General features: G+C 41.6%; 1 protein-coding gene across 1 annotated transcript in view; it reads left to right on the forward strand.

The window, feature by feature from the left end:
- Window positions 1-23928, forward strand: part of ubash3ba (ubiquitin associated and SH3 domain containing Ba) — a 68953-nt gene that overhangs the window by 28147 nt on the left and 16878 nt on the right. The window contains exons 2-10 of the mRNA XM_064980742.1: window positions 16724-16777; window positions 17360-17546; window positions 17852-18050; window positions 21088-21257; window positions 21509-21717; window positions 21925-22069; window positions 22308-22428; window positions 22557-22772; window positions 22916-23060. Of these exons, the coding sequence (XP_064836814.1) occupies window positions 16724-16777; window positions 17360-17546; window positions 17852-18050; window positions 21088-21257; window positions 21509-21717; window positions 21925-22069; window positions 22308-22428; window positions 22557-22772; window positions 22916-23060 (1446 nt within the window). The remainder of the gene's footprint in view (window positions 1-16723; window positions 16778-17359; window positions 17547-17851; window positions 18051-21087; window positions 21258-21508; window positions 21718-21924; window positions 22070-22307; window positions 22429-22556; window positions 22773-22915; window positions 23061-23928) is intronic.

The following is a 23928-nucleotide window of genomic DNA, read 5'->3' on the forward strand; positions in this document are numbered from 1 at the left end:
CATCCCTATATGCACGCTGAAAGTCATTACTTGACTTGTTCTTTCAAAAATAACTATTTTTCAAACACAATTATCTCCATTAGTTGACTAAGAACAGGGAGCAAACTGATTAGGTGGATGTTAGAGCCAGAAAAGTGTATTTTACTATTTTTAGGTAGAATTACTTCAGTTTCCACACCTGTGGGGACACTCAAATAAAAAAAGTCACATGCGTCGAATACAACCTTTCCGTGAAATGCTTACTTATAATGCAGTTTTAAGAAAATGGAGGTAAGAAAATAAGTAAAACACAAAAATAACACAATAAAATGGGCTGGATACAGGAGGTACCGAGTCAATGTACAGGTTAGTCAAGGTAATTTGAACATAAAGTGACTGCATACATAATAAACAAGAAGTAGCAGTAGAGTAAAAACAAAGGGGGGTCAATGCATACAGTGGGGAGAACAAGTATTTGATACACCTGTATAAAATACACCTGTCCACACACTCAATCAAACAGACTCCAACCTCTCCACAATGGCCAAGCTGTGTAAGGACATCAGGGATAAAATTGTAGACCTGCACAAGGCTGGGTTGGGCTACAGGACAATAGGCAAGCAGCTTGGTGAGATTATTAGAAAATGGAAGAAGTTCAAGATGACGGTCAATTACCCACTGTATAGTCAAGGGTGGCCATTTTTGATTAATTGTTCAGCAGTCTTATGGCTTGGGGGTACAAGCTGTTAAGGAGCCTTTTGGACCTAGACTTGGCACTCCAGTACCGCTTACCATGCGGTACTTGACACAAGTCTATGACTTGGGTGACTGGAGTCCTTGACACTTTTTTGGGGCCTTCCTCTGACACCCTATAGTATATACAATTGAAGTCGGAAGTTTACATACACTTAGGTTGGAGTCATTAAAACTCGTTTTTCAACCACTCCACAAATGTCTTGTAACAAACTATAGTTTTGGCAAATCGGTTAGGACATCTACTTTGCATGACAAGTCATTTTTCCAACAATTGTTCACACACAGATTAATTCACTGTGTCACAATTCCAGTGGGTCAGAAGTTTACATACACTAAGTTGACTGTGCCTTTTAAACAGCTTGAGGCAGGAAAATGATGGATATATTGACCCCAAGCATACTTCCAAAGTTGTGGCAAAATGGCTTAAGGTCAGCAATGTCAAGGTATTGGAGTGGCCATCTCAAATCCCTGACCTCAATCCTATAGAAAATTTGTGGGCAGAACTGAAAAAGCGTGTGCGAGCAAGGAGGCCTACAAACCTGACTCGGTTACACCAGCTCTGTCAGGAGGAATAGGCCAAAATTCACCCAATTTATTGTGGGAAGCTTGTGGAAAGCAACCCAAAACGTTTGACCCAAGTTAAACAACTTAAAGGCAATGCTACCAAATTCTAATTGAATGTGTGTAAACGTCTGACCCACTGGGAATGTGATGAAAGAAATTAAAGCTGAAATCATTCAAATTATTCTGAAATTTCACATTCTTAAAATAAAGTGGTGATCTTAACTGGCCTAAGACAGGGAATTTTTACTAGGTTTAAATGTCAGGAATTGTGAAAAACTGATTTTAAATGTGTTTGGCAGAGGTGTATGTAAACTTCGACTTCATCTGTAGGTCCTGGATAGCAGGAAGATTGGCCCCAGTGATGTACTGGCCTGTAGCCACTACCCTCTGTCGGGCCTTACGGTTGGATGCCGAGCAGTTGCCATACCGGTGATGCTCTCAATGGTGCAGCTCTATAAAATGAGCATCTGGTAGGCTCGCGTCACTCTGCAGCTCGTGGCTGGGTTTCCCTTTAGTCTGTAATAGTTTTCAAGCCCTGCCACATCCGATGAGCGTCCGAGCCGGTGTCGTAGGATTCAATCTTAATCCTGTATTGACGCTTTGCCTGTTTGATGGTTCGTCTAAGGGCATTGGGAGATTTCTTATAAGCGTCCGGATTAGTGTCCCGCTCCTTGAAAGCAGCAGCACTAGCCTTTAGCTCAGTGTGGATCCATGGTTTCTGGTTTGGATATTCATGTACGGTCACTGTGGGGACGATGTCGTCGATGCACTTATTGATGAAGCCTGTGACTGAGATGGTATACTCCTCAATGCCATTGGATGAATCCCGGAACATATTCCAGTCTGTGCTAGCAAAACAGTCCTGTAGCATAGCATCTGCGTCATCGTACCGCTTCTGTATTCAGCGAGTCACTGGTACTTCCTGCCTTATTCTTTGTTTGTAATCATGCGGACTGAATTATGGTCAGATATTCCAAATGAAGGGTGAGGGAGACCTCTGTGGAGTAATGGTGGTGGTCTTTTCCCCCTCTGATTGCACATTTGACATGTTAGAAATGAGGTAAAACGGATTTAAGTTGCCTGCATTAAAGTTCCCACTACGAGCGACACTTCTGGATGAGCATTTTCTTGTTTGCTTTTGGCCTTATACAGCTCATTGAGTGTGGTCTTACTACCAGCCTTGGTTTGGTGGTAAATAGACTGCTATGAAAAATATAGATACACTCTTGGTAGATAGTGTGGTCTACAGCTTATCATGAGGTATTCTACCTCAGGCGAGCAATGCCTCGAGATGACCTTAATATTAGACGTTGCGCACCAGCTGTTTTTGACATAGACCCACACCCCCACCCATCGTCTTACCGGACGTAGCTGTTCTGTCCTGCCGATGCACGGAAAACCCAACTGTATATTATCCTTGTCATTCAGCCACGACTTGGTGAAACATAAGATATCACAGGTTTTAATGTCCAGTTGGTAGGATAGTCTCGAACGGCGCTCATCCAGTTTATTTTCCAGTGATTGCACGTTGGTTAATAGAATGGATGTTAGAGGCGGGTTACCCACTCGCCAACGAATTCTCACAAGGCACCATGATTTCCACGCCCTCTATTTCCTTATTTTCTTAATGTGTATGACGGGGATTTGGGCTTTGTCTGGGAGCAACATTATATCCTTCACTTCCGACTCATTAAAGAAAAAACCTTTGTCCAGTTCAAGGTGAATAATTGTTGTTATGATATCCAGAAGCTCTCTTCGGTGATAAGAGACGGTAGCATCAACATATACAAAATAAGTTACAAACCATGTGAAAAAACACACACAACAGCACAATTAGTTAGGGTACCGTAAAACGGCAGCCTTCCCCTCCAGTGCCATTCTTTAGGCTTTGGTTCAAGACATGACAAATAGGGGTGGCTATACAGTCTGCTCGCATTCTCAATTTCCCATCTAGGTTGTCTATACCTGGTGGCTTTCCATTATTGATGACAACTGTTTTTCCACCTCTTCCACACAAACTTGACTAAATTTAAAGCGGCAATCATTCTTTCATTAATAGATCTTCAATACACAAATATGGTGGTTCAATGTTTTAGTTTCACTTCTCAGTTTGGCCACTTTACCGGTGAAATAATCATTGAAATGACTGGCTATATCAAAAGGTTTCGTTATAAATGACCCATCGCTAAACTATGGAGATTATTTGGGTTTTCTTCCCATAATATCACTTATGGTGTCTCCTAATGCTAGACTGGATCTTTTATTTCTGAGGCTCCCTCTCCGCACAAATTATCTCAGGGATTTAGGACTTCTTATACCGGTAGTTATAGGACTTCCTAGAAACATACCGGTAGTTCAATTTTGTTAAATGGCAAAATTATGATTTTCACAATGTCACTAAGCAAAAAAAACAACAACCAAAGCATCAATAGCAACTACAATGTTGAAACATTATTTTGTCATGCGTTCAGTACAATTTCCTTTTTTTTTGATAGCTAGCTAACTAATTTTAGCATGCTAACGACGCTAGTCAGCACAGGCTGCTACATGATGATCAGCTCATGTTATCTAGCTAGTGTTAGCTACCTAGCTCGCCAGCCAAGCTAGCTCTTGTCCAATGAAAGCCAGCAGGGTTGCATCAGTTATGTGGCTAGCTATTCAACCCCTTGCCCTCTTAGAACTACCCATACCGGATCCGGTATATTTGTCATCAGCAACGCTGAATAGCATAGCGCAACAGTCAAAAAATATTACTTGAAAATATTAATATTCATGAAATCACAAGTGAAATATAGCGAAACACAGCTTAGCCTTTTGTTAATCACCCTGTCGTCTCAGATTTTGAAATGATGCTTTACAGCGAAAGCAATACAAGCTTTTGTAAGTTTATCGATAGCCTAGCATAGCATTATGTACACTAAGCATCAGGAAGCTTGGTCACGAATCAGAAAAGCCATCAAATTAATTGTTTACCTTTGAGCTTCGGATGTTTTCACTCACGAGACTCCCAGTGAGACAGCAAATGTTCCATAAAGATATTTTTTTATATCCAAATACCTCCGTTAGTTTGATCCTTTATGCCTAGGAATCCACTGGAAATAGCGGTCACGACAACGCAGACAAAAATTCCTAATTATATCCATAATATCGACAAACATGGCAAACGTTTTTTTAATCAATCCTCAAGGTGTTTTTCAAATATCTATTCAATAATATATCAACCGGGACAGTTGGCTTTTCACTAGGACCGGGAGAAAATGGCTACCTCTCTTTTTTGCCTAAAAATCACCCAGAGCCAACAGACCACTTACGCAATGTGGATGTTTATGCTCATTCTTCAAAATAAAGGCCTGAAACTACGTCTAAAGGCTGTAGACACATTAGGGAAGCCACAGAAAAGGGAATATGGTTGATATCCCTTTCAATGGGCAATAGGGATCGAAAGAAAGACAGGGGTTTCAAAATAAGAGTCGCTTCCTGATTGGATTTTTCTCAGGATTTCTCCTGCAATATCAGTTTTGTTATACACACAGACAATATTTTTACAGTTTTGGAAACTTTAGTGTTTCCTATCCCAAGCTGTCAATTATATGCATATTCTAGCATCCGTTCCTTAGAAATAGGCAGTTTACTTTGGGGATGTTATTTTTCCAAAAATAAAAATAGTGCCCCCGAGCTTCGAGGTTATAACATAAGTTTCATGGACTCTGTGCAATAATCGTGTTTAACATTTTTTTTAATGACTACCTCGTCTCTTTACCCCACACATACATACAATTATCTGTAAGGTCCCTCAGTCGAACATTGATTTTCAAACGAAGATTCAACCAGAAAGATCAGGTAGGTTTTCCAATGCCTCGCAAAGAAGGGCACTTATTGGTAGATGGGTAAAAAAAAAACAGACATTGTAAATCTTTTTGATCATGGTGAAGTTAATTACATTTTGGATGGAGTATCAATACACCCAGTCACTACAAAGGTATAGGCGTCCTTCCTAATCAGGTGCTGGAGAGGACAGAAAACAGAAACAACAGATTTGTGAAATAAGTCAAGGGCTATGAACACTTTCTGATGGCACTGTATGTATCTAATCTGATTTCGGCATGAGAATGAGTGAAGTCCCAAATTCCCGCGAGATACTGAAAGAATTTGCAAACTCACGGATACTGAGCCTCAGAAATAAAAGATCCAGTTATGGATTAGGAGCCACTCCCTATCATGTAAGGTGCCCCGAAGTCTTTATCCCTACTTTACCAAAAAATAATATATATATATATATATTCCTCAATTGACAGTATGTCAACCAAACAGATGAACAACCTGACTTGTTTGCCACTTTTTTTTTTGTTGCATTTCTTTGAACCATACAATTTTTCAATTCATCATCGATCCAGTGGGCTCTGACACTTTCTTAACAGGTGCATGCTTGTCAACAATTAGCAAGAATAATTTTACAAATACTCCGTGCTTCATCTGGATTCTCCTCCTTATACACATCAGACTAACATACATTTTGATTTACATTTTCAACAAAGAGTCCTGAGAAACATGATTATCTCTTTATCAATAACTATAAGCCCTTCCTTTGGTACTTTGTGGCAATAACAAGGAAAGCCAATGTTATGGTCACTACAGTCAATGGGATCTGATATTGCATTGAAGATATGATCAATACAAGTGAATGTCACAGATCCAACACTATTGGTATAAAGTACACTCTAGCAAAGACTCTCCCTCTCTCGCCTGTTGTTTCCTTTTTTTAAAAGCTTTGTAGTTGCATTCTAGGGACATCCAGTAGAGATGTTTACCACATTGCTAGATGTAGCCTACAAGCAAATGTGTATATTGATGTTAGTTTGTTTGTTTGTGTGTGTGTGTGGGTGGGGTGGGGGGGGTTACTGACTGTCTGTCTGCAGAATAGCTCGCTGAGGCTCTGTACTGTGGGCATTCAGCAATCAGGCCCCCAGAGACAAACATGCATGGTGGACAGATTCAGATCTGCTGGAATAGATGGAATTCTTTAGAATTCCAAAATAAGTATGGTTTGATTGCTGACAAGTCTATACTCAATGTACTGAGTCAGAAAGCTGTAGTGTCATTGGTAATATACTGTAGCTTAAAGCCATACACAAGGACTAGACCACAATCAAAATGAGAGAGGTTTTAAAACATTTTTTTTTTGGGTGTGTGTGTGTGGTGGTGGGGGGGGGGGTGATGCCTTCATGCATTTGTAACCTGATCTGAGCCACTGAGGACAGACTTTGAGGGGAGATATTTGTGTTGATTACTCTGGCTCTTCTGTGTCAACTAAAAGTGAATACTGAAAGACTAGTGTTTACTGTTTCTGTGGACTCAGCATCTCATGCATTATGCAACAGAGGGGAAACATATCCAAATAGCTACACTGACATCAGCACATTTGGTTATTAATGGTGGTATCATTTAGTGTTTTTATTTGTGTCCCTTGCAAAGCTAACCAGTCTTTTGAAGTTGTGCTACTTCAGTAAAGGGCCACTATTTCTACAGTTTGACAATTAGGTTAGTCTTGCGGATGTACCGCGGCGGGTGTGGCTTGAAACATTGAGTGACATATTTCAAGGGCAGTGGCCAAGCTGACAAGCGTTTCACAACCCAACCACATTCCGTTTTTTCAAATGGTTGTTCAGTACAGAACCGTTTCCCTTCAAAAGAAACGTGCCAGAACGAAAAAATTGTACTGAACACAGCCCTGGTTAAACCTGACTGTACTATTCGCTCACCACCTAAGTACAGTGTTCAGTCTGGTCTACCCAGGCTAGAGTAGAGTAGGGAGGACCTGATGGATTAAATGTTGCTGGTGCCTTGAGCTTGACTCGGCTTTCTGTGTGACAGATGTTAGGCTATGGTTATGTCCCAAATTACACCCTACTCCTTTATTTCATTCCCTTTCTCTCCAGAGCCACCAGAGATATGGTAATGTCCTAAATGACACCCCATCACCTATTTAGTGCACTACTTTTGACCAGGGCCCTTTAAGGGTTCTGGTCAAAAGTAGGACACTATATAGGTGATGGGGTGTCATTTAGGACATTACCATATCTCTCTGGAGAGAAAGGCAATGAAATAAAGAACACACACCCTTTTAGATGAGGTGGTGCTGACTAACGGATAAGAAACTATACCAATGAAAAATAAAGTTACACACATCTCTCCTTGCTGTATAGTGTTCTGCCTGGAGACTCCCAATGTTAGACGGACTAGTAGTTGCTTTTACATTCCCATGTGAGCTTGTTCTTTTCTTTCTTCCGTTTTTATGTACCGAATAAAAGATCTCATGTGCAGTGTGTTTTCATCGCATTATCAACTCTACCGATTTTAGTTTTGTCAAATAGCGTTGCGTTAAATAGCAAATGTGCATACTCTGGTCTTGGCACGTGCCCTCTAGCCAACAGCTCACAGGTTGTGCGGGTAGGCTATCCTACATGAGTTTATTATGGGATATTTTTGTCAAGCATCATCATGTCACCAGAATAAGACCCTCAATATTTATTGTCAAGGAGCATCAAGCTCATCACTGCACTTTCACCAACCTGTGAAGTTCATCATTTATTTAATCTGTGACTCCAAGTTTCCTTCGATATGATTATTATATCAATATTTGCACATAGATGTTTCCACCACCATTTCTTGCATAATACATTTTACAGACACAGATCACACCACTTACTAAAAATTGTACCGAAACTTCCTGTTTCCATCACAGCTGTTGTGATTTAAAAAAATGTTTTATGTTATGACTTAACTCTCATAACTGTGGATGGAAATGTTTTTTCTTTCTGTCTCTATATTAAATGGTGTCACCCACCGCTATCTCTACCCTGAATGACCACATGGTCCTCTATCCTCTTAAAAAATAAAAAAAGTTTTTTATGAAGTGAGTGATTGTGTGAGACAATGGCAGAGGGGTTCATCATACTGTTGGCTTTGTGGGGAGACTATGGTCTGAGGGAAACACTAACACTGAATGGAAAGAGTTAAGGCCTAGTTTTTAACCACAATCAATTAATTCACCATACCAGAGACCCGGGGCTGTATTCAGAGGAAGAGTGCTGATCAGGGATCCTTTTGCCTTTTAGATGATAATGAATAAGATCACATGGACAGGAGGGAGACCTGATCCCAAATTGGCACTCGTATTCTGAGCGGCTTTATGAATACTGGCCCTGGATAAAAAATATGTCTTACACAACCAATTAGTGGGCTGAGCTTTTTTGTTGGGTTCAGAAGATGTTTGAGCAGCTCGCAGTCAGTACAGCACAGAATGGGCTTTGTGCGGTTTAAGCACAGAGGATCAGCATGCCTAACTCTCTTCCGTCTCCCTCCTGTTGTCTTCGATATCCTTTGCTTTCTCCCCCCTCTCTATCCTCTTTGTCTTAGAACTCTCTCTTCCTCCCTCTCTCCTCTTCCCCCACTGCTCTGCCTACCTCTGCACATTACAGCGAGGTGTGCCATCACTCCTCCTTGAGTGAGTAGGGATATGTAGTGAGTCTCATTGAGACTGATCGGAGCTGGAGATGATGCATTTACGGCACAACAGAGCACAGGGACTGAGACATAGGCTCTGTCCCAAATGGCCACCTATTCTCTACATTGGGCCCTGGTCAATGTAGTGCACTTAGGGTGCACTGTAAAGTGGTACACTATGTAGGTTATAGGGTGCCGTTTCGGACGCATACAGAATGTTGTTCTTCAACCTTCTTTTTTTAAACATATTCTCTTCTGAAAGGTCATCCAACAGGAATTCAGTAACTGCTGTTGAAAAAAGGCCCTAAAGTTGGAGAGGATGAGGATGTCTTCTCTTATTCTGTGTGGTTCAGTTCAAACACAGGCTGGTGTATGAGGATCAGGTTCGTGAAGCCTTACCTCAGCTGTCTAAGGGTGAGTCAGAAGCCAGGCCAGATACAGGGAAGGACAATTCCTCTGTTGATAGTTTTGGAGTTGCAGTTGATTTGTGTGTTGTGGATAAGGAGTTTTCTCTGCACGGTTAGTGTGATAAGTGGTGAGTGATGTGTGCACACTAGCAGCTTTGTAAACAGGAAATGTGAATTTCCCCGTAGAGGCTGAGTCGGGGAGGGGCCAGGGGGAGCTGTAGTTCAGATTCTGAAAGGGGATGCAACCAGATGAGTATGTTTTTAGGTTGTGTGAGTAAACAGAGCTCCCTCAAGTGTTTCCTAAATGTTGTACTCGCACAAATATCTCTTCTTTATCACCAAGCAGTTAGTCCTCCCGTTTGACCCTGTTGTGTGATTTTATTCAAGAACAAAAACATACATTCACTACGGCTATGCAACGTGTCCATTCAGACAAATCCACACTCCCTTTCATCACACCACTACTATGATTGTACATTATCAGAGTGCATGCCAACCTTTTTATCCCTTGCTTGCCTTGAACAGGAAATGCAGTTTATAAATAAATCATTGAGTTCCTGCTTGGAACCGAGGAGGGGCGGGGTGGACGAGGAGAGGAGAGGGGCTAGGGACTAGTGCCTGCAATTGCCAGGGACCTCACGATATGATATCACAATGCTTAAATGCCAATACGATTTGTATTGCGACTCTCTCTCTATATGTATTGCGATTCGATGTTGCAAACATTTCGCTGACCGTATGTCGGCTGCAGAAGGACGAGCCATGAGAAAACGAGTTTTGATCAGTCATGGAAATAAGAGCGCAAAAAAAATTGCCTCCCTATTTAAAAACTAGATTGAGATCTAGCTAATGAAGGAAAAATACTGGAGATATGGTACAGGTACAGCCAACTAGAGCAAAAATGACAGTATGTTGTGATATTGTCAATATGATATAATGTATTATATCATCAAAGAGAAATCCTGATATGTAACTACAGATTTTTTTTTTCTTCCCTCCCATCACTGTTAGGGACTAGAGGAGTTGTGAGGGATGGATGGGGTTGGAGTTAATAACTCCAGACCTGGCCAGCACACACACTGGAGAACGTGACAAGCTAGCATTTTAACAGGTGTGTGTGTGTGTGTGTGTGTGTGTTATATTAGTGTACTAGTCTCCCCTGAATGAGTTAAATTATCTCACACCTAATCCTCATGAGATGATAAGCTTCAAAGTATTTTAGTCTGTGTCGCTGTAAGTGTCACTTACATAGATTTAGCTACTTTATAATAACCACATTGGGGTGTCTTCCATAGAATGCTGTACTGAGAATGTTAGAATATCGAGAAAACGAGTTCTAACACACTTCATTTGATTGTGTGCCAAATGTTTTATGTGAGGGCAGTGTCTTCCTTGTTTTTGGTGTCACTCGGTCACCTCTGGGTCGCTGTGATCTCATAAGTATATCTCCTGCAGAAATAGGAAATCAATCTATACTGAACAAAAATATAAACACAACATGCAACAATTTCAAAGATTTTATTGAGTTACAGTTCATATAAGGAAATCAGTCAACTGAAGTAAATTCATTATCCCCTAATCTATGGATTATGGATTTCACATGACTGAGAATACAGATATGCATCTGTTAGTCGCAGATACCTTAAAAAAAAAAGTAAGGGCGTGGATCAGAAAACCAGTCAGACCATTTGCCTCATGCAGCGTGACACGTCTCTCGCATGGAATTGATCAGGCTGTTGATTGTGGACTGTTTACCCACTCCTCTTCAATGGCTGTGCGAAGTTGCTGGATATTGGCAGTAACTGGAACAAGCTGACGTACACGTTGATCCAGAGCATCCCATACGTGCTCAATGGGTGACATGTCTGAGTATGCAGGCCATTGAAGAACTGCGACATTTCAGCTTCCAGGAATTGTGTTCAGATCCTTGTGAAATGGGGCCATGCATTATCATGCTGAAACATGAGATGATGGCTGTGGATAAATGGTACGAAAATGGGCCTCAGGATCTCTTCATGGTATCTCTGTCCATTTAAAATTGACATCAATACAATGCAATTGTGTTCAGCGTCCGTAGCTTACGCCTGCCCATACCATGACCCCACTGCCACCATGTGGTACTCTGTTCACAACGTTGACATCAGCAAACTGATTGCCCACACGACACCATACACATGGTCTGCAATTGTGAGGCCAGTTGGACATACTTCTAAATTCTCTAAAACGACAGAGGCGGCTCATGGTAGAGAAATTAATATTAAATTAGTTGGCAACAGCTCTGGTGGTCATCCCTACAGTCAGCATGTCAGTTGCTTGCTCCCTCAACTTGAGACATCTGTGGCATTGTATTTGTGACACAATTTCACTTTTTAGTGGCCTTTTGTCTCTAGGTGCACATATGTAATGATAATGCTGTTTAATCAGCTTCTTAATATGCCACACGGGGTCAGGTTGATGGATTATCTTTGCAAAGGAGAAATGCTTACTAACAGGTATGTAAACAAATGTGTACATACAATTTGAGAGAAATAAGCTTTTTGTGAGTATGGAAAATTAATGGGATCTTTCATTTCAGCTCATGAAACATGGCAGCAACACTTTACATGTTGCGTTTAATTTATTTTGTTCAGCGTAGTTTCTCCCTTGAATAAAGGTGGAATATACTGTATATGTGTGTTCGAAAGTGCTTGTGTGTAGGCCTATGCTTCCACGTGTCTCCCTCACTACATGTGGGCAATTCCATGGTAATGGAATTGTGCTGAAACTCATATTTTTCACTTAAAAATAAATTTCCAAATTTAACAAACCATACAAATCCATGCACTGAACATTTGACAAATCCCATTTTTACTGAAGATGCAAAGTTTGGTAACAGAGTTTCGGTAAAATGTACCTCAGTTTTATTTAACTAGGCAAGTTAGTTAAGAACAAATTCTTATTTACAATGACGGCCTACCCCGGCCAAATCCTCCCCTAACCCGGATGACGCTTGGCCAATTGTGCGCCGCCGTATGGGACTCCCGATCGAACCAGGGTCTGTAGTGACGCCTCTAGCACCAGCTCAAATAGACAGAAGCTTACTATATGGCAGACCAATCCGAACTCCTCTCACAGCATGTCCAGCCCATTCATTATCTCAGCCAATCATGGCTAGTGGGAAGTTTGCTGTCTCTTTCTGTGGTTTAACCAACAAGGCTCGTAATTTTACAATTTGTATTCATATTTACAGATGGCACACAAGTGTGTTATTAAGGCACTTGAAAGTTCAAATATTCCAGAAGGCATTTCTGCCCAAAAACGCATTTTGATAAAAATGAAAAAAATGTAATGGCTCTCCTGTGAAGTCATGACGAGAGACATATGCCAAGTTTCCTGTAATTGGTCACATTTGAAGAATTTAACATTAAAATATATTTTGATTTGTTTAACATGTTTTTGGTTACTACATGATCCCATATGTGTTTCGTAGTTTTGATGTCTTCACTATTATTCTACAATGTAGAAAATAGTAAAAAAAAATAAACACCCTTGAATGAGAAGGTGTTCTTAAACTTTTGACTGTTAGTGTATATATATGAATTACTTTTGCAAAATATTTCACACCCAATTTTACATGCTCCTTTGAACTTCATATGTTGGTGCTCATGGGTAATTTTACATGGAAATGACCGTATGTCTGTGTTTTCTCTACGTGACTGTATGAGCCATCTGGTGAGGTAATCAGGACTTTCTTGTCCTAGCATGCATTGCGGCAGCAGCAGCCAGGGCAGGCAGGCACACTGCTCTGTCGGCAGGCTTTCTCTCTGTGGGGATGGCTAGTGTAAAAATAGTTCACCAACTGTGAACACCAGAGTGGCACGACATTCACTGTTAGCTTCTCATTCTGAGGTCTGGTCACATAGTGGTGATAGTGGAGTCTTTGGATGTGTCCCAAATGGCACCTAATTCCCTATATGGGGCACTGCTTTATGAACCTGGTCAACACTAGTGTACAATACATGGAAAAGGGGTCCATTTGAGATGCAGGCTCTGCTTCCATTATGAATCATTCACACACACATGGTGGTGAGCCAAGACACACACACACACACACACACAGTGAGTATAGTCATATTCACGATGGTTGGTTGGTTGCTTGTGTCTTGGATAGTTCATATACTGCCAACAAAAATGTAATAGTAAGTGTTGTCTTTGACACTTATTTGCTTCCACCTCTTTATGAAGTGTCTAGTCTACACACTGAATTATCCTCAGGACATACTGTACACACCAAACGGTGTCTGTGGAAGGGCCGAAAAATAGCCAAACATTCCAGCCACCCCTTCCATAGACTGTTCTCTCTCTGCTTCCGTCCGGCTGGCGGCAGCGGAGTATTTGGTCTCGGTACAACAGGCTCCGAGACAGCCCCCCCCCCCCCCCCCTCCCCCCAAGCAATTGCACTTTTAAGCGGATAGACAATAGCTGCCTACCCCCACCAAGGACCATATGCTTCTGACTGACTAAATGCAAACTGTCTCAACTCATACACATTAACACTCTTGTGCACACACACACACACACACACACACACACACACACAATTACCACCATGCCCACACCCACCACTTATGTTGCTGCTATATTGTTATAATTATTATTACGGAAAGGAGCTAAACACATGCAAAATCCTAGAGGAAAACCTGGTTTAGTCTGCTTTCCATCAGACGCTGGGATATTAATTCACCTTTTCAGCAGGAAAATAACCTAAAACACTAGGGTAAATCTACACTGGAGTTGTTTACCAAGAAGACGGTGAATGTCCCTGAGTGTCCGAGTTACAGTTTTGACTGAATCTACGAATACCTGCAAATGGTTGTCTAACAATGATAAACAACCAATTTGACAGAGCTTGAAGAATTTTGAAAAGCATCATGGTCAAATGTTGCACAGTCAGGTGTGGAGCTTTCTTAGACGTACCCAGAATGATTCACAGCTGTAATCGCTGCCAACGGTGTTTCTACAAAGTATTAACTCAGGGGGTCTGAATGATGATGTAAATCTGTATTTCACTTTCAATACATTTGCAAACATTATTTCTAAAAACACAACTACTTGTGAAATAAGTCAAGGAGTATGAATAGTTTATGAAGGCGTTGTATCGACCTCAACTACTCCAGTATGCACATTGTAAACGTGGTACTGGCACTGACCCTGTATATAGCTTACATCAACCTGTCATTTTTGTGTGACTTGTTTTTTTTTTTTTTTATACTATTTTGATATAGAATGCTGCACTCTTTTGAAGGGCTTGCATGTTAAGCATTTCACTTATTTTGCATGTGACAAATACAACTTCAAACTTGATCTCACCATCTGTCTGTGAATGAGTTATGAGGCATTCAAAGTAAGAGAGCAGAGTCACAAACTGGGTGATTGGTAGACTAGTCTTCTCAGTTGTTTCTATACTGCTAACAGAAATGGGGGAAAAAAGACAGTATATTTTAGTCTGTGGTGCTTCTTACAATGGTTGTTCCTCATTCACTGATGGTGATAGCAGAGTCACGAGTACTTTTCATAGTCTTCACTGCTAACGGAAATTAAATGCATACAGTTCATCAAATAACATTTTATTTGTCACATACACTTGTTTAGCAGATGTTATTGCGGGTGTAGCGAAATGCTTGTGCTTCTCGCTCCAACAGTAATATCTAACAAGTAATATCTAACAATAGACACAATCTAAAGGAATGGAATTAAGAATGTATACACATTTGGACGAGCAATGTCAGAGCGGCATAGACTAAGATACTGTAGAATATGATAGAATATAGTGTATACATATGAGATGAGTAATGCAAAATATGAAAACATTATTAAAGTGACCAGTAAGTAGCCTGTGAAAGAGAAGCAGGAAGTGAAGTAACCTTGAGGAGAACCAGGAAAAGGAATCGGTCAATGGCCCTCTTTGTGATTACATCAAACAAATGGTGTTCTATTGTCATCTGAAATAAACTAGTGCTTTTGCTATTCTCAGCTCGAGTCCGAGATACAGCGTGGTGTTGTATGTTGCGTCCGAACGTGTGTGACGGTGTGTAAAAGTTCTCATCTGTGTCATTCACTTGAAGTGTTTATTCGTGTGTGTGTGTGTGTGTGTGTGTGTGTGTGTGTGTGTGTGTGTGAATATAGGTCCTTCACAGGTACAAATGACACATTGAGGACAGGCTGACTGGGGTGGGTGTGAAACAATGTGACATAGAACAGTGTCACACTGAGATGGAGTGTGTGTCAATAAGAGTCCATCCACTTAACTCTGTCCATGTGGCTCACAGTTAATTACCATCCCCAGTTCCGTAGTCAGTGGGGATTCTGGGTAATGAAGTCCTCCGAGTTGTAGTCCAGTTGTCAGTTTGTATCCTGGGTTAATATGTAGTCCTTTGAGTTATGTGGCAGCTGGCACTGCCCGGCACAGTCTCTGATCATCATAGCAGGTATTCTAGTCCCTACAGAGTTACTGTGAGTGTGAACATGTGATTTTAGAGGTTTTATAAAAAGACACTAATTATAATCTGAGAAGCTCTCATTAATGTCATTAGCTGTTTCTCACTCAGTGAGTGATCCCATAGATGTTAGCTGACTGGCTTTGGGAAATGGCACAGTTAGCTAGCTTTTTATACCGTAGCTTCATAGATGTAGGTAATAATGTTTCTAATTGACCTCAGTGACTTTCTCCCCACTTTTAGTTTTAGCTGATGTTTTTCTCATTTCCCAGCAGTAACTCATTTGTATTTTTCTTGTGGAAATTAATGATTGAATATGTGAAGAAAATGCATCTGCAGCTGTTGCCTTTTATCACTGCACACAATGACTCTTTTCTCTCTGACACGGACACGCATGGATACACATCGTCCATAAAGACAAACAAACAAACAAACATACATGTTGTCAAACGCTATAGCTATCTTAACTGCCCAATCTTGCCACGGAAAGTGTGTTATTGAAGCCTGTCTGTTAAGAGTTGTGTAAGGAGCTATTGATTACAGTCGACTGAATATCATCCACTCCAAGCGTGTGACGTGAGGACAGTGGCTTTGCTGATCTAAAGATGGTCAGTGGCCACAGTTTTTCTTAATGACTAATAAAGTGTAAGAGGAACTAACGTGTGATATCTCCTCCCTCCCTAGCGCGTGATAAGAATGAACTAGCTTGTGTTTAGCATGCATTAGCAGTCATTTATTTAACCCTTTTAATAAGCCCTGTTTTCACATCTTAATTTAAACTCTCTCCAAAGCAAATGAACAGAAGTTGACTTTGCCGACTGTGGTTGTACTGTATCATGACATTTAGAGCCATATAAAATGCAAACTATAGCCATACCTACTGCAAGGCCTCGCTGTGGTACAGTGCTGGGTACTGTTGTTCAGGGATACATGGTAATAATACAAAACTCTTGAACAAGTTCCAATAAACTAAGTTCTAGTAAAACATCCTCTGGAAAAGACACTATTGATTTTGACACTGTCTTTCTCTTTCTTCAGGCTAAAAGCTCTGGTGTCCACGGGAGGCAAAAATGTGCAGGCAGCCTGTGATTGGTGGGTATTGAACACACACACACCCTTACTTACTTCTTCCTGACTTAATAGTGAAGGCCTGTTTAGAGGATCACATTTAAGGACATCCGTCCATAGACTGTATGAGGACATCGCTGTAACTCTTACTGCAAACCCTGTTGCTAGCTGCTGGTGATGGAACAAACATGCACCACTCACTCACCCCACACTCTTTTTATTATTGCACAGTGCTGCTTTATAAAATGGAAAAAATGTTTTTTGTTGTTATATGAACAAATATACTGTAGTGTCAAGTGAAAGGCTATTTTGACAGACACTTCGTTATAAAGACATGACTCATGTTGTTGGTTGAGGGTGTAGCCCACATCCAGTTCCCTAGGCTCATATTTCAAAGGCATCTTTATGTATGAATGCTGATCTAGGATCGGGCCCCCCCACGCTCGTCCATATAGTCATATTCGTTGTGACCTGAAAGGCAAGACTGATCTTAAATCAGTGCTTCCACTCTGAGACTTTTTGAATTTGCCCCATGTACTGACCCTCCCGTCATCCCTCCTCACCTCCCCCTCTCCTTCTCCTCACCTACCCTTATCCTCGCCCAAGGTTGTTCTCTCATGTGGACGACCCATTTCTGGACGACCCTCTCCCCAGGGAGTATGTGTTGTACCTGCGCCCCAGCGGCCCCCTGCTCCACCAGCTCAGCACTTTCTGGCAGCAGTCACGGGTCACCTGCGGCAAGAACAAGGCCCACAACATCTTCCCTCACATCACCCTCTGCCAGTTCTTCATGGTGAGTACTGCCCTGACCAATGGGGGACCCTTGTTTGTCTGTTTCAGGACAAACCGTGAGACTGTTTGTCGTCAGTACTGGCAGTGACTGCACGTCTTGGCTGGGTTTCTTTGACCTGGATTCTTGGCATTGTTTTACTGTGTTATGTGCCATGGTGCATGTATACGCTGCTAGCTGGGTTTTGACTCAGCTGTCGTTGCTCTGTATCTGTGCAATCTCTGTGTTATGCAGCACTGTGTACCGAGTTGCGTCTCTGTCTCTACTATACTGTACATGTAACTAACTCAGTCACCCTTTCTCTTCAGTGTGCGGACGGTAAGGTGGAGGCACTGAGTGAGGCCCTACAGGCTACAGTGGGGTCATGGAGGGGTCGTTTCCCTAACCCTCTCCCCCTGGAGCTCTACACCTCCTCCAACTTCATAGGCCTCTTTGTGGAGGAGCAGGTGGCAGAAGTGCTCAAGGACTTTGCCGCTGACTTTGCTACGGAGGCGGCTACTAAAGCAGGTATATTGGACTTATGTATTGGACAATACATTTAAATGATACTGTCTGAGAAGCAGGTGTTTGGAGGATATACAACGGGTTACCAACATAGTCAAATAATGAAAATGGTATTTTGATTAATTTATTCACACGTGTATCGGGACTTGTGGAAGGATGAAACAATCTAGGGTTGCTACCCAAGCCGGCTGGTTGTTAGTTCTATCGTTTCGGTTGCTAGAGACAAGACCCAATCGTTCAGTCTTTTTGTTCTGTATCTATGGACGTGACCCAATCGATCGTTCTAAATGTTCCATTACCATGCTGGCAACATTCTTATCCTTTCCTTGCTAGCTAGCAAACTACAGCTAAGTTACAGTCACGTCAAACAGTGCAACCAGAAAGACAACATAGTATTTGCATTTTGTTTAAGCTGTTTTCTAGTGGTATTTATTTGGCTACATCCATATCAATGGCCTAATGATGCGAGATTTCACCTGCCATAGACAATGGGTTCGAGAGCTAGCCAACAACACAGCTAACACTTCAAACTGAAGCTGGAAAGACTGCAAATTTTACCTGTTTTCTATAGATGGTTATTTTGTATACAGTACCAGTCAAAAGTTTGGACACACCTACTCATTCAAGGGTTTTTCTTTTTACTATTTTCTACATTGAGAATTATAGTGAAGACATCAAACTATGAAATAACGCATATGGAATCATGTGGTAATCCAAAAAGTGTTAAACAAATTAAAATATTTTAGATTCTTCAAAGTAGCCACCCTTTGGCTTTGATGACAGCTTTAGACACACTTGGCATTAGCCAGTTTCATCTGGAATGCTTTTCCAACAGTATTGAAGGAGTTCCCACATGTGCTGAGCACTTGTTGGCTGCTTTTCCTTCACTCTGCGGTCTAACTCATCCAAAACCATCGCAATCGGGTTGAGGTCAGGTGATTGGGGAGGCCAAGTCATCTGGTGCAGCACTGCATCACTCTTCTTCTTTGTCAAATAGCCCTTACCAAATATCTCCAACCGCCAACTTACCATCCTGAGACAAGGCTGAGGTATAGCCCACAAAGATCTCCCCCACGGCACAAACCGGGGGGGTTGCCAACCCGGACAGGAAGATCACGTCAGTGACTCAAGTGACGCACCCCTCTTAGGGATGGCATGGAAGAGCACCAGTAAGCCAGTGACTCAGATGAGTCCTTTGAATTTTCACCGGTCTAATATCCATTGATCGTGTTTCTTGGCCCAATCAAGTCTCTTCTTATTATTGGTGTCCTTTAGTAGTGGTTTCTTTGCAGCAATTCGACCATGAAGGCTTGATTCATGCAGACTCCTCTGAACAGTTGTTGAGATGTGTCTGTTATTTTAACTCTGAAGCATTTATTTGGGCTGCAATCTGAGGTGCAGTTAATTGCCCATTTCTGAGGCTGGTAACTCTAATGAACTTATCCTCTGCAGCAGAGGTTACTCTGGGTCTTCCTTTCCTATGGCGGTCCCCATGAGAGCCCCATATCGCTTGATGGTTTTTGCAACTGCAGTTGAAGTTCTTGAAATGTTCCGCATTGACTGACCTTCATGTCTTTAAAGTATTGATGGACTGTTGTTTCTCTTTGCTTATTTGAGCTGTTCTCACCATAATATGGACTTGGTCTTTTACCAAATAGAGATATCTTCTGTATACCACCCCTACCTTGTCACAACAGAACTGATTGGCTCAAACGTGTTAAGAAAGAAATTCCACAAATTAACTTTAAAAAAAGCACACCTGTTAATTTAAATGCATTACACGTGACTACCTCATGAAGCTGGTTGAGAGAATGCCAAGAGTGTAAAAGCTGCAATCAAGGCAAAAGGTGGCTACTTTGAAGAATGTCAAATATAAAATATATTTTGATTTGTTGAACACTTTTTTTTAGGTTACTACATGATTACATGTGTTCTTTCATAGTTCTGATGTCTTCACATAATCAAAATAAAGAACCCTTGAATGAGTAGGTTTATCCAAACTTTCAACTGGTACTGTATATCCATAAATATTATGCTGATTCATGATTTTGACTGGCTGATAAAAGCTGCCTGCATGTCTCTTGTCCCGACTCCCGACCCGTTCATTATTATGGGACAGCTAGAGATCGAATTTGAATATTGAAACAATGTTGCAAATATCGGACAGACCGCAAGGTTTATTCAAATCTCCACTGTTGAAAACAAAATGTTAGTCTAAAATAAATGGGAGATGTCTCAGTGCTTTTTATAGTGGAGATCAAGTTTTTAAATTGCCCTGGCTAGGCTGATGAGACAGTGGATTGCGCAGTCAGATAGAACAGAGTAAATAGCCATTTTAACGCCATAGACGTTGGTAACTTGTGCAATAGACACCGGCTGGAATGCTGTTTTAACCAATCAACATTCAGGATTAGATCCACCCATTGTTAAAATAGCAATCAACATATTAAGAATGAAAGCAATAACGTTTCATGCTTCGTACATTTGTCCCTCTTTTGTAGCCACTGCAGTCATACAGACGGGTGGGAACTGTGTTCCTCTGCCTCAGTGTGTACGATAGACTGAATGAATGTATTCTCCACTCTGCGCTCCTACCAGAGGCTGAAGTGGAGAATACATTCATTCAGTCCATCGTAAACATGTATTGTTCTGGATTACAATAAATGGCCAATAACTGCAATATAGCAGTAATAATGCATGGAATACTTCTGTGTGTCTCTGTACAGTGTTGTGGTGCAATGAATGAGAGAGAAATGGACAATACCAGCAATAATAGTGCCTGGAACGTAGTGTGTGTCTGTTCCTCTGTGCTCACATGTCTGTGCTCATACACCTCTGTCTCTGTTGTGTCTTATAATGAATGAAAAAGAAAAATGGCAAATGAGAGCATTGCAGCAAAAGTGTCTTTAATGCTCCTCCTCTGTGCTCAGATGTTTCGGTCTCTCTCCAATTATCGAACTTTCAAAAATAAATTACCATATAGCTGTAAATATATAAATGGTGTCTATAATGCTCCTGTTTCTCTCCCTCCGTAACTCAGATGTGCACGTGGAGCCCCATAAGAAGCAGCTCCATGTGACCCTGGCCTACCACTTCCAGACCAATCACCTGGCTGCCTTAGAGAAGCTGGCCAAGGGAGTGGACGTGTCGCTGGGCTGCGATTGGCTGGCCGTGCTCTTCTCCCGGGACATCCGATTTGCCAACCACGAGGTACACCAGCCCCCCCAATCTGCCTTACTCTGACCTGGTTGTGTTATTCATCTCTCTTTTTTGTCTTTATTACCGATCTCTTGTTTTCCTTTTTATATATCTCTTACTTTAGTCTAGCTGTATTGTTTTACTGTATCGTCGTATTGTTTTACTGTAAAGTGTATTGCAATATTTAAATACAATTTAGATTTGACCCCTGCTCTCTGATTGGTGACCTGTTTGAAACCTGACCTCTAACCCCCCCCCCCCAGACGCTGCGTGTGATGTACCCATACGTGCCCCAGAACGAGGACGAGCTCGAGCTGGCACCTGGCGACTTTATCTTCATGACCCCCGTGGAGCAGAGTAGTGCCAGCGAGGGCTGGGTCTATGGCACCTCTCTGGGCACTGGGCTACCTGGACTGCTGCCTGAGAACTATGTCAGGCGGGCAGATGAGTGTGACACCTGGGTCTTCCATGGGTAAGTAGAGGAAGGCTTCATACTCAATGGGTAGAGATTTGCTATGGATGTGATTCTGTAAATAAGTGAGTTTTTAATGCAGTAGAGTTGTCCCCTTTCCTTTCTGCTTGCTGTTTTGCTGCTCCAAAACGTAGCGATTTTAAAAGAGCGTTGTTACTTTTGATATGGTTTAAGTTAATTTCCTGATTCTGTATATCTGTTCCCAAGATCTCACTCTTTCAGCAACCCAGTCTCCCCATCCAACACTGGGGGTGCAGTGGGCGGCCTGTTATTGGATGGACAGCTGGACGGACGTTTTCTTGACGACCCTGGAGATCCATCCAGCCTCACTGTCCTCTGTCCACCTGTCCAGGTAGTTGTGTCACACTGAATGATTTGCCACAAAATAACACATTTTTGATTTTAAAAAATTCACAATGCATTTTTTTTAGATTACTAAAGGCTGTACAACCTTGCTTATTCTACTCTGAATAAGAATTCAAATGTTTATGTACAGACATGATTGAATAATAGTAATAATAGTACTTAATAATGGCTATTAACAGTGTATGAACGGTGTGTTAATTGTGTAATGAAACTGTGTTCTCCAGATGCTGAGGCCCACCACTCAGTCATGTCTTCCCAAGAGGAGTCTGTTTGTGTGTCGCCATGGTGAGAGGATGGATGTAGTGTTTGGGAAACACTGGATCACTCAGTGCTTTGATGCTAAAGGTCAGTAGGAGATAGGATATAGGGGGAAATGTATTGGATTGAATAGTAGATATGCTTTACTGTAGTACTAATTTACATACTGTATTATGATAATCAGTCTGCCTCCTATTTTACGTTCATAACTCTAGGCCGATATGTTCGCTCCAACCTCAACATGCCGTCTAGTTTGCCAACGAGAAGTGGAGGCTTCCGAGACTACGACAAAGACTGTCCAATCACAGTATTCGGCTCCACTCAGGCCCGCCTTGTGGGTGAAGCTCTGTTGGAGAGCCAAGCGGTGATAGATTTTGTGTACTGTTCTCCCTCGCTGCGCTGTGTCCAGACTGCCCACAACATCCTTAGAGGTATGTCCTGATCAATTTCATCACCATCCACCACAATCATCAGTCTGATGAACAAGGAATTTCCTCCTCGGATTACAATGAACTATTCTATTGTATTCCATTCCATTTTATTCTATTCCATTCTACTTTATTCTATTCCACAGGCCTGCAGCAGGAGGGGAAGACTAAGATCCGTATAGAGCCTGGTCTGTTTGAGTGGACCAAGTGGGTGTCTGGCACCTCTCTTCCTGCCTGGATCGCTCCCACTGACATGGCTGCTGCTAGCCTGAGTGTGGACACAACCTACAGGTACAGTACCTCAGAATCTACACGCGCACACACGCACACGCGCACACGCGCACACACGCGCACACACACACCTGAAATACTTTATTTGAATCCACAACTAACATGGCATCATAAAGGATTCAAACATTTCAAAGGTTGTTGATGCAAGGACACTTAAGGAAACAAAAAGTGCCTTCTCCACACAGCTAGGCTCCCCATAACGGCTGATTCAGAGCAGTTCCTAGACAGTTTTTTTGCTTTACTCAAATCAAATCAAATCAAATTTTATTTGTCACATACACATGGTTAGCAGATGTTAATGCGAGTGTAGCGAAATGCTTGTGCTTCTAGTTCCGACAATGCAGTAATAACCAACAAGTAATCTAACTAACAATTCCTAATCTACTGTCTTATACACAGTGTAAGGGGATAAAGCATATGTACATAAGGATATATGAATGAGTGATGGTACAGAGCAGCATAGGCAAGATACAGTAGATGGTGTCGAGTACAGTATATACATGTGAGATGAGTATGTAAACAAAGTGGCATAGTTAAAGTGGCTAGTGATACATGTATTACATAAGGATGCAGTCGATGATATAGAGTACAGTATATAGGTATGCATATGAGATGAATAATGTAGGGTAAGTAACATTATATAAGGTAGCATTGTTTAAAGTGGCTAGTGATATATTTACAACATTTCCCATCAATTCCCATTATTAAAGTGGCTGGAGTTGAGTCAGTGTCAGTGTGTAGGCAGCAGCCCCTCAATGTTAGTGGTGGCTGTTTAACAGTCTGATGGCCTTGAGATAGAAGCTGTTTTTCAGTCTCTCGGTCCCAGCTTTGATGCACCTGTACTGACCTCGCCTTCTGGATGATAGCG

This window comes from Oncorhynchus masou, chromosome 12 (assembly GCF_036934945.1).
Source record: "Oncorhynchus masou masou isolate Uvic2021 chromosome 12, UVic_Omas_1.1, whole genome shotgun sequence".
In the NCBI taxonomy this organism is placed as follows: Eukaryota; Metazoa; Chordata; class Actinopteri; order Salmoniformes; family Salmonidae; genus Oncorhynchus; species Oncorhynchus masou.